The sequence below is a fragment of the Dreissena polymorpha genome, chromosome 8 (genome assembly GCF_020536995.1).
Source record: "Dreissena polymorpha isolate Duluth1 chromosome 8, UMN_Dpol_1.0, whole genome shotgun sequence".
In the NCBI taxonomy this organism is placed as follows: Eukaryota; Metazoa; Mollusca; class Bivalvia; order Myida; family Dreissenidae; genus Dreissena; species Dreissena polymorpha.
Genome location: NC_068362.1, coordinates 73927472 through 73939488, shown reverse-complemented (window position 1 = coordinate 73939488; position 12017 = coordinate 73927472). Strand labels below are relative to the sequence as shown.

Here is a 12017-nt window from a genome sequence, read left to right as displayed (position 1 = left end):
ATTAAACAAGAGTGAAGATGCGACCATTCGAAGGTTTTGGACACCATGCTAAATGCTTGAAATGCACTAAGTGACCTAATTTTTGACCCAGCATGACCCATATTTGAAATTGACCTAGATATCATTTAGACACAACTTCTGACCAAATTTGGTGAAGATTGGATAAAAACTACTTCAACAAGGGCTGTTTGTAAAACATGCATGCCCCCCATATGGGCTGTCCGTTGTAGTGGCAGCCATTGTGTGAATACGATTTTTGTCACTGTGACCTTGACCTTTGACCTAGTGACCTGAAATCAATAGGGGTCATCTCCGGGTCACGATCAATGTACCTATGAAGTTTCATGTTCCTAGGCAAAAGCGTTCTTGGATTATCATCCGAAAATCATTTTACTATTTCGAGTCACCGTGACCTTAACCTTTGACCTTGTGACCTCAAAATTAATAGGGGTCATCTGCAAGTCATGATCAATCTACCTATGAAGTTTCATGATCCTAGGCGTATGCGTTCTTGATTATCATCCGAAAACCATTTTACTATTTAGGTCACCGTGACCTTGACCTTTGACCTAGTGACCTCAAAATCAATAGGGGTCATCTGCGAGTCATGATCAATCTACCCATGAAGTTTCATGATCCTAGGCGTATGCGTTCTTGAGTTATCATCCGGAAACCATTTTACTATTTCGGGTCACCGTGACCTTGACCTTTGACCTAGTGACCTCAAAATCAAAAGGGGTCATCTGCAAGTCATGATCAATCTACCCATGAAGTTTCATGATCCTAGGTGTATGCGTTCTTAAGTTATCGTCTGACAACCACCTGGTGGACGGACCGACAGACCGACCGACATGAGCAAAGCAATATACCCCCTCTTCTTCGAAGGGGGGCATAATTAGAGAAATGCACTAAGTGACCCCTTGACCTAGTTTTTGACCCGACATGACCCATATTCATGACCCATATTCAAACATGACCTAGACATATTCTAGATACAACTTCTGACCAAATTTGGTGAAGATCGGATGAAAACTACTTCAATTAGAGAGCGGACAACATGCTAAATGCTTAAAATGCACTTAGTGACCTAGTTTTTGACCCGAGATGACACATATTTGTAAGTGACCTACATATCATTTAAACACAACTTTTGACCAAGCTTGGTGAAGATAGGATGAAAACTACTTCAATTAAAGAGCGGACACCATGCTAAATCATTGAAATGCACTAAGGGACCCAATGACCTAGTTTTTGACCCGACATGACCCATATTCGAACTTGACGTAGATATTGTCTAGATACAGCTTCTGACAAAATTTGGTGAAGATCGGATGAAAACTACTTCAATTAGAGAGTGGACTCCAAGCTATGTGCTTGAAATGCACTAAGTATCCAAATTTTTGACCCAGCATGACCCATATTTGAAATTGACCTACATATCATTTATACACAACTTCTGACCAAATTTGTTGAAGATCGGACGAAAACTACTTCAATTAGAGAGCTGACACCATGCTAAATCCTTGAAATGCACTTAGTGACCCCGTCACCTCATTTTTGACCTGACATGATCCATATTTAAAATTGACCTTGATATCATTTAGACACAACTTCTGACTAAATTTGGTGAAGATCGGATAAAAATTACTTCAATTAGAGAGCGGACACCATGCTAAATGCTTGAAATGTACTAAGTGACCTAGTTTTTGACCCGGCATGACCCAAACATGAACTTGCCCTAGATATCATTTAGAAACAACTTCTGACCAAATTTGGTGAAGATCGAATGAGAACTACTTCAATTAGAGAGCGGACACCATTCTAAATCCTCGAAATGCACTAAGTGACCCCTTGACCTAGTTTTTGACCAGGCATAACCCATATTCGAACTTTTCCTAGATATTGTATAGATACAACTTCTGACCATGTTTGGTGAAGATCGGATGAAAAATATTTGAATTAGAGAGCGGACACTGCTGTGGACGCCGCCACGCCCGCCCAGGGTGAAACCATAATACGTCCCGTTAAAACGGGTGTATAAAAAGGATTTAACAAATGGGGCCATGCTGCAACTGAAGTTCTCACCAGGGTAGACAAAGTTACAGTCCAAACAATCTGTTTTGACTTTAATCTTTCAATGGGACCTTGACCTTTGTGGCCGGTAGACTGGTATTAGACACTACATTTCATATTTTAATGGTGAACTATTGTGATCAGTGTGCGAATGAATGACAGTGACTGTGCGGACAAGCTCATACGCACATAATCATGCATATACACTCAACCATCGTGACTTCTTTATCGCGCTTTTGGCGAGCGGGCTAGAACAAATTTCCATTATACTATTTCTGCTTACATCTTGGGGTTTTACAGGTGTACTTTATGGCATCAATGTTGCTCTTGAGCATAGCTGCTTCACTTCTGAAAATAACGAAATATTGATTTAAATGACATTTCATTGCTTTTCAAAATGAAGATAATTTCGGCATACGGACATACATCAAATTAATATCAGCTGATTTTTTTTCAATTATTTACATAATTATTCTTATTATTTTTATATTTATTATTACTTCTATCACATAAACTTAAGACAACAACAACATGTCATTTTAAACAAGGAACTGTGTTTGTTAAACACATGTTCTTGGTTTGTGACAAGCTGTCTTTTTTAATAGAACTATCCCTAATTGCACTAGACTCTGAACAAATCCACTTATTCCTCGGTACAAACAGAGGCTCACCCATAGTTTCATGAAAATATTAAGGCTTATAATGCTATGTGACTTTGATATATTTTTAAAGGGCTTCCTTTGCAGATAAGTGGGTTTTTAAAACTTATTCCGGGATGATTCTATTATCATTAACATGATAAAAGGCATAAACAAGAGGGCCTGAAAGGCCCAAAGTCGCTCACCTGAGATTCAAAGGAACTGACCTGTTCTGTGCAGCCCAAGATGTCATTAGAACAAAATGTTTTTACCAACTTTCATGACTATAGTGAACACCCTGACAGCCACGTTTTTCAACAGACCATAACCATTTTCATACACATCCGAAATATCATTTAAACCAATATTCTGACAAAGTTTCATAAGTCCATATAAGGAAAAATGCCACGTCCCCTGGTGGCCATGTTTTTCAAGCAACTGGAACCATTTTTGAACTTGTCCAAGATATCATGGGGACAAATCTTCTGACCAAGTTTCATGATGATCGGACAATAAATATGGCTTCTAAAGTGTTAACAAGGTTTTACTATAGCTATATAAGGAAAAATGCTACGCCCCCTTGGCAGCCATGTTTTTCTACCAACCAGAACCATTTTCAAACTCATCCAAGATATAATTGGGACAAATCGTCTGACCAAGTTTCATGATGATCAGACAATAAATGTGACCTGTAGAGTGTTAATAAGATTTACTAAAGCAATATATAGCCCTATTAGGAAAAATGCCCCACCCCCTGGTGGCCATGTTTTTAAAGCAACCAAAACCATTTTCAAACTCATCCAAGATATATTTGGGACAAATCTTCTGACCAAGTTTCATGAAGATCGGAAAATAAATGTGGCCTCTAGAGTGTTAACGTTTTTATATTGCCATATAAGAAAAAATGCTCCACCCCCTGGTGGCCTAGATTTTCAACCAACCGGCATCATTTTTGAACTCGTCCAAGATATTATTTGGATGAATCTTCTGACCAAGTTTCATGAAGATCGGACAATAAAAGTGGCCTCTAGAGTGTTATTAAGATTTTACTATAGCCATATTAGGAAAAATGCCCCCCACCCATGGCAGCCTTGTTTTTCAAGCAAACGTAACCATTTTCGAACTCTTTCAAGATATTATTGAGACCAATCTTCTGACCAAATTTCATGAAGATTGGAAATAAATGTGGCCTCTAGCGTGTTAACAAGGCAAATGTTGACGCCGCACTACGGACAAAAGGCGATCACATAAGCTCACCATGGGCACATTGTGCTCAGGTGAGCTAAAAATGATAAAGAAAATAAGATTTGTTGTGAAAATAGAACATTCATAGGTAGTTTTCTCTCTTACTTACTTTTCATTTTCTTCTGTTTGCAGGCGCTCTTTCAAGTGTCTGACCCAATCATCCCAGTTAAACAGTGGCTCACCTGAAACATATCAATGGATTCAAGGTCAATACAATGTAAGAACTGTCATAAACATTGATACATTTACAAAAATGTTACCAATTCGTTAAATCTTACCAAACTTTCTTATATGCACAGTTACATTTAATTATATAAGGTGGATTTCATTGTCACTTGATCACTTCCCAAAAGTAGCACAAGTATTTCTGCGGATTTAAGTCTTTATTGTGGATTTAATCAAGGGAAAGGTAGAGAAATCACTCATTTTATCCCATGTATGCCCAGTGGACTCTCCCATCCTTCTAAAGTGGATCAATTTATTTCCAAAATTAGGGATTTCTAGTATACTGATTTCTATATTTAGAAATTTCTTACAGAAATTCCTCTAAGCAAACAGCGCTGACCCTGATGAGACGCCACATCATGCGGCGTCTCATCTGGGTCTACGCTGTTTGCCAAGGCCTTTTTTCTAGACGCTAGACTATATTGATTTAACAAGCAAACTCGTTGAATTGATATCCCCCGCCAATACGCTTCTGGACATAAAAGTATTATATTTGACACTCAAAAAAGCATTTTTTCAAGATACAAAGGGCCATTACTCCGTTATTAACAGATGGTGTACAATGCAATTTGGCGTGCATCATCCTTTTATCCATATACATACTCATACCAAGTTTCAATGAAATCCGCCAAAGCACTTCCAAGATATGGCTCCAGACGGACGGAAGGACGGACAACGCCAAAACAACATCCCTCCGCCTATGGCGGGGTATAACAAACCATTAAAATATTGAACAAGCCGGTCTGGATTGATACCCAAACTTGCATTTGATGAAGTCAGACAAACAGTAATAACAGCAAATGTATGTATTTACAAGACTTGTGACTCGTACATTGTTGTTCAGACAGTTGTTACAGTACAATCAGCAAATCTATCAAAACTGATGAGGTATCATGTTAACATCATGAAAGAAAATAAAAGCTTCCATTTTATTCAGAATTTATTTTGTCCATTCATTAATGCCAGGATCTGCATTGAGTTCCTTACAAATCATGTGAATCAAGGAAATCTTATGAAGTTTAATCTTATTTCCTTAATAGACACCGGGGCTTTTCACCCTTATATAACAGAGGCCAAAATTCGGCTACTTCCAAATTAAAAATAAGGTCATTTTTTTCCGAAAATTGATAGAGGAATTTCCCAAAATAAAAACAAAACAAACAAGAGGGCCATGGTGGACCTGTATCGCTCCACTGTTTTTTTATGCGAAAAAAGCATGCAATGCGCATGGGTTGAAATGTACGCAAGCATGTGACTTTCTCTTTCTATCCCTCTTCCCACTGGGCGCTAAAAGTTGGAAGGGTGTGCATTATTTATATATGGAAAACGTTACAACAGTGTTAACTAAACAGACTAAAACAGGTCCTTTGCTTATAACGTAGGTACATTTATCTCTCCAAAAGATATTGTCGTTCTTTCTATTTCACGTATTTTTAGATGCTGAAGATAAAATCTACGCATGTTCTACAAGATTAATGAAAGTTCCTTCATTCAATCATGAATCTTTTTCCAAAATTCCAAAAAGTGTTTGTATGTTTCAAAGTTTCTGTTACTTATATAGTTCATGACGTATGCAAAATACCTAATGACGTAGATCACCTGAACTTTACTTCATTCTTGAGGCATAAGTGAGTGTAGCAGGATTGTTAACGTGGTGAAGAAATTGTTTATTGTACAAAGAAGATATTTGCCTGAAGAAACATAAAGTTACGAGTTTTTCAGGTTCATGAAGTGCCGAAAGGCAGTACAAATGATAACTTTGTAGAGGTTGTTTGTAAATGTTTATGACAAAAAAATGAATTATAATTCATCAAGATGTTGCGATCATGGCAACACTACTTGCATATGGCGTGAGGTTTAAAAAAATATCATGACAATTAATTAGCTTGACCTAACTTTCCTTTACTTTTTCCATCTGACATTGGTTACCTGTCATGTTTGTTTTTTAAAAATACTAGGATTGCCATATATGTATTGAAATAAGGTATCTGACCTATTCTCTGATAGGTTGCTAGTAATAAACTGAGCGGCAGTCATGTTATAAACAAGGGGATTGTTCACGGCATTTGTAGAATATACTTTTAATAGATACATCTTTTTTAAGTTGGATTCTCCTTACTTTTTTGCTACTGAATATTAAAATCACTTAATTTCAATGTAACAATTTGTTGTTAAGTTTATCTTGAACAAATATTTTTTGCAATCTGTTTATAAATCATAAGATGATTTCATTCATTTTTTTTTTTTGATAAATAGGGCCTATAATAAAACAAGAATTTTGAGAATGTTAACATAAAAGAATAATACTAACCATTTGGTGAAAACAAATAAACAATACAATTCTTTTATAAAATGTTATATCCAAACAAGGTTAATGGACTAAATATAAACAAAAACACTTGAGTGTTCTTCTTGTGTTAATGATGTATTAAACTGAGTTAAATTAATATATATAATTTGTTTACCTTTCAATCTTGCATTTCAAATCTTTAGTTCAATGCTATTTCAATTAACTGAACAGCGTGACAAACATAATAAAGCAGAATATGCATATGAATCTGATTATACACAGATCCACTATCATATAAATCAAATCATGTTTGTCTATTTCCATGTTCAAAAGATCCTCTTCTAAATTGTTTTACTTCGCGAGTAGACTGAACTCCCAATATGCAAACAGAAACACTGGTTTCTGTGACACAAATTCACTGTGCACATTTCTAGAAAAAATATGTGTTTCTTGTATCTAAAATGTAGTCTTTTTCGTTGACAAACACATTTCATTATTCCGATCAAACTACATGATGTCAGTCGTTAATTCGGTTGATATTTGTCATTTCAATAATCTTAATTTTCACTTCACAACAGCGCCATTTGCATACGAAATACCAAACACATTTTAAGAAACTGATTTTAATTGGAAGATTGGGAAACGACAGCCAATTATATCGCTCGTTTTAAAAATGCTTAGGCAGAATCTACCAGTGTAAAATGCGGAGAGATTTCGCGGGCCGTGGATATATTAAGCATATGTTCATTTTTGTGACCCCCGGGGCAGGGTCAAATTTGACCAAACTAAGTAGAGAACTATTACATGTCACTACATACCGAATTTAGTAGCCCCAGGCCCTATGGTTATGGACAGAAAGATCTTTTAAGTTTGCACAAAATAGGCTTTATATAAGCATTTGTTCAATTTTGTGACCCCCGGGGCAGGGTCAAATTTGACCCCAGGGGCATAATTTGAAGAAATTTGGTAGAGGACTAATAGATGTCTCTACATACCCAATTTGATAACCCTAGGCCCAATGGTTATGGACGAAAAGATTTTGAAAGTTTTTACAAAATAGGCCTTATATAAGCAAATTTTCAATTGTGTGACCCCCGGGCAGGGTCAAATTTGTCCCCAGGGGCATAATTTGAACAAATTTGAAAGAGGTTCATCCAAGGAACATTCCTTAGAAATTTCATCAGAATTGGACCAGTACTATAGGAGAACATGTTTAAAGAAAAAGTTCACGCACGCACGCATGGACGGACGCACACACGCACGACGGACACAGGACCATGACATAAGCCCCTCTGGCCTCTGGCCAGTGGAGCTAAAAACTAAAACCTTTTTTTTTTACTTAGAACATATTGGGCATTTCCCAAATTAAAAGCAATGAGCTCTAATATGATTAAGAATGCACCACAATGTGTCTTTTAATACTTCTGCACAATGAAAAAAGACCATGTTTCAAAAACTTTTAAAAACATGGTCTTCCCAATATGATCAGTTATCGCGCATAAAATTCCCAATTTGAAATGCTAGGGCCTCTTCCCAATTTCCTGATGAAAAGCCCTGGACACCATCACAAAACATCAATTATTCTACACTATTTCCCAGAATATGTTTGATATACACTGTACCTGTGCTACACAAGTCCTTCAACTCTCTAGTTGCTTCAGACATCACTCTGAAACAAACAGCACGATGTTAGGCTAAAAGATGAGCGCGGTTTGGCTAAAAGGTGAGCGCAGTGACAACATACATTAGTCTCAGCAGCGAGGAATATGCCCTGATGCTGTGTAAGCTAATTGAAAGAAAATTGTAATGAAGAATCAAGAGGGGCTAAAGATCCTAGGTCACTCACAGCTGAAACATATAACGACTGACCTCACATGTGTAGATTGAAATATTGCCTGTGTGATAACTGTAGAGTTCACATAGATTCTTTACTCTGTATGACACAGACTTCAGGTGGTCTGAGACAGTATTAGAACAAATTTATGTTTTTTACAATAAACCAAAACAAGAGCTGTCAGAGGACAGCACGCTCGACAATTCGAGTGCTTGACAGTATAACATAAGCCATCATGGGGAAATTGTTCATATTCAATAATTTATTAGACGATCTTTAAAATAAAAAAATAAATAAAAAAATAATGTGTGTGTGTGTGTGTGTGGGGGGGGGGGGGGGTTGAGAGGGGGTATAATGTGGGGTGTGGTTATTTATTAGACGATCGTTCAAAAATAAAAAATGGAAAAAATTAAAAAAAATTTGGGAGGGGGGGGGGGGGGGGGGGGTAGGGGGTGATGTGGGATGTGGTAATTTATTAGATGATGTTTAAACAAGGGCTGTTTGTAAAACATGCATGCCCCCCATATGGGCTGTCAGTTGTAGTAGCAGCCATTGTGTGAATACGTTTTTTGTCACTGTGACCTTGACCTTTGACCTAATGTAAGTTATCATCCGGAAACCATTGTACTATTTCGAGTCACTGTGACCTTGACCTTTGACCTAGTGACCTGAAAATCAATAGGGGTCATCTGCCAGTCATGATCAAGGGGGGAGTGAGAGGGGGGTATAATGTGGGGTGTGGTAATTAATAAGACGTTTAAAAAAAAAAATTAGGGGGGAGGGCGTGGGGGGTTGTGGGGTGGGGGGTTGAGAGGGGATATAATGTGGGGTGTGGTAATATATTTGAGGTTTAAAAAAAAAAAATTTTTTTTTTTTGGGGGGGGGGGGGGGGGTTGGGGGGGGGGGGTGTGGGGGGTGAGAGGGGGGTATAATGTGGGGTGTGGTAATTAATAACATGTTTAAACAAGATGTGTTTGTGAAACACAATGTCCCCCTATATGATGTTTGACCTTGAAGGATGACCTTGACCTTGTGAAGGATGACATTGACCTTTCACCACTCAAAATGTGCAGCTCCATGAGATACACATGCATGCCAAATATCAAGTTGCTATCTTCAATATTGCAAAAGTATTCATAAAATAAGCGATTTGGGCCACATATATTTGACCTCTGACCTTAAAGGATGACCTTGATCTTTCACCACTCAAAATGTGCAGCTCCATGAGATGCACATGCATGCCAAATATCAAGTTGCTATCTTCAATATTGCAAAAGTATTTATAAAATAAGCGATTTAGGCCACATATATTTGACCTCTGACCTTGTAGGATGACCTTGACCTTTCACCACTCAAAATGTGCAGCTCCATGAGATACACATGCATGCCAAATATCAAGTTGCTATCTTCAATATTGCAAAAGTATTCATAAAATGAGCGATTTTGGCCACATATATTTGACCTCTGACCTTAAAGGATGACCTTGACCTGTCACCACTCAAAATGTGCAGCTTCATATGAAGTTGCTATCTTTAATATAGCAAAATTTATTGCAAAATGTTAAAGTTGGCGCAAACAGACCAACAGACAGACCAACAGACAGACAGGGCAAAAACAATATGTCCCCCACTACTATAGTGGGGGACATAAAAAATTGGGGGGGGGGGGTGAGAGGGGGTAATAATGTGGGGTGGGGTTATTTATTAGATGTTTAACAAAAAATTGGGGGGGGGGTGGGGGGGGTAGGGGGAGTGAGAGGGGGTGTTGTAATGTGGGGTGTGGTAATTTATTAGATGTTTAAAAAAAACATGGGGGGGGGTGGGGGGTGGGGGGGGGTAGGGGAGTGGGGGGTAGGGGGGATGAAAGGGGGGGTATAATGTTGGGTGTGGTAATTTATAAGATGTTTTAAAAAAAAAATTGGGGGGGGGGTTGGGGTGGGTGGGGGATAGGGGGGGGGGGTAGGGGGTGAGAGGGGGTAATAATGTGGGTGTGGTAATTTATTAGATGTTTTAAAAAAATAATTTTTTTTTTTGGGGGGTGGGGGGGTAGGGGGTTGGGGGGTAGGGGGTTGAGAGGGGGGTATAATGTGGGGTGTGGTAATTTATAAGATGTTTAAAAAAAAAAATTTGGGGGGGTGGGGGTGGAGAGGGGGGTGGGGGGGGTTAGGGGGGTTGAGAGGGGTAATAATGTGGGGTGGGGTAATTTATCAGATGTTTAAAAAAATTGGGGGGGGGGGAGGTGGGGGGATGGGGGTGAGAGGGGGGTAATAATGTGGGGTGTGGAAATTTATAAGATGTTAAAAAAAAATTGGGGGGGGGGGGGTTATGGAGGGGGGTAGGGGGGGTGGGGGTGAGAGGGGGTAATAATGTGGGGTGGGGTTATTTATTAGATGTTTAAAAAAAAAATTGGGGGGTGGGGGGGTAGTGAGAGGGGGGTTGTAATGTGGGGTGTGGTTATTAAGTAGATGTTTAAAAAATAAATTTGGGGGGGGTGGGTGGGGGTAGGGGGGTGGGGGGGGTAGGGGGGTGGGGGGGGGTAGGGGGAGTGGGGGGGGTGGGGAGATGGGGAGGTGAAAGGGGGGGGGTATAATGTGGTGTGGGGTAATTTATAAGATGTTAAAAAAAAATTGGGGGGGGGGTTGGGGGTGGTAGGGGGTGGTGGGGTGAGAGGGGGTAATAATGTGGGGTCTGGTAATTTATTAGATGTTTAAAAAAATAATTTGGGGGGGACAATGAAAATAAATGTGGTAGTACGAAAACTTAAACATTTGCTGCATATTATAAGTGGAAAAGGGGCCATAATTATGACAGAATGCTTGATAGAGTTGTCTGCTCTTGATTATAGGTTGGGGTCATGTTGGCAAACAAGTATGCAAAATATGAAAGCAATATGTCTAGGGACAATGAAAATACTTGGGGTAGTATGAAAACTTTAACATTTGCACGCTAATGGAACGGAAACGCCGACGCCGGGTCGAGTAGGATAGCTCTACTATATATATTTCATATATAATAGTCGAGCTAAAAACCTCTGGTGGACTCAAATGTTGTTGTAGTTTACATTTAAAAGAATCTATTTCAATATAAGTAAAACAAGTACCACCAACCCTAGCCATATTTTGACCCCAGAGGCTTCATTTATCAAACTTTGTAGATGACCACCATACAATGATATTCATCAAATGTTCAGCCCCAAACCTTGTATTCTTACAGAATATATTTGACTATAGAGGTCTATGTAAATGACGTGACCCCTTCGGCAAGGCCAGTTTTAACCAAAGTGACCATAACACTTGATCTTTACTTCGTAACAGAGGTCAAATAAGAAATGGAAAATATCTGAAAGTGTTGAGGAATTGGTTAAAAAAATTGAAAAGAGAATCAATTAACAAACTTTGATTTTAAGTTTTCATGATTGTCAACTAAAAATGTAAATAAATATTGTGTACGAATAGATAAACACCAATGCAGCAAGTCTTATTTCGATTCTCACAGGAGTTGAACACATATCCGGCAATAACAACACTTCATATTTTCCACACTTGTGAAATTACATTTTTTATTTAGCAATTACACAAAGAAAAGTTTCTAGGGTCATTTTGGAAAATTTTCAAATCTTTTAAAATTTAATGTAAAAAAAGAGAGTAAAGCAGGGCAACATATAAGATTTTGGGTCAATTAGTTTTCACGGCAAGCTTTTTGCAACAATTAGT

The 12017-nt window shown here is 38.4% G+C and overlaps 1 protein-coding gene across 19 annotated transcripts in view; it reads right to left on the bottom strand.

Moving 5' to 3' along the window:
• LOC127841979 (TATA box-binding protein-associated factor RNA polymerase I subunit B-like) overlaps nucleotides 1-12017 on the bottom strand; it is a 49410-nt gene that overhangs the window by 3569 nt on the left and 33824 nt on the right. For all 19 annotated transcript variants that reach the window (XM_052371216.1, XM_052371212.1, XM_052371211.1 and 16 more), the window contains 3 exons: nucleotides 8094-8140; nucleotides 4066-4138; nucleotides 2357-2421 (listed from right to left, as the gene is read on the bottom strand). In XM_052371216.1, the coding sequence (XP_052227176.1) occupies nucleotides 2357-2421; nucleotides 4066-4138; nucleotides 8094-8140 (185 nt within the window). The remainder of the gene's footprint in view (nucleotides 1-2356; nucleotides 2422-4065; nucleotides 4139-8093; nucleotides 8141-12017) is intronic.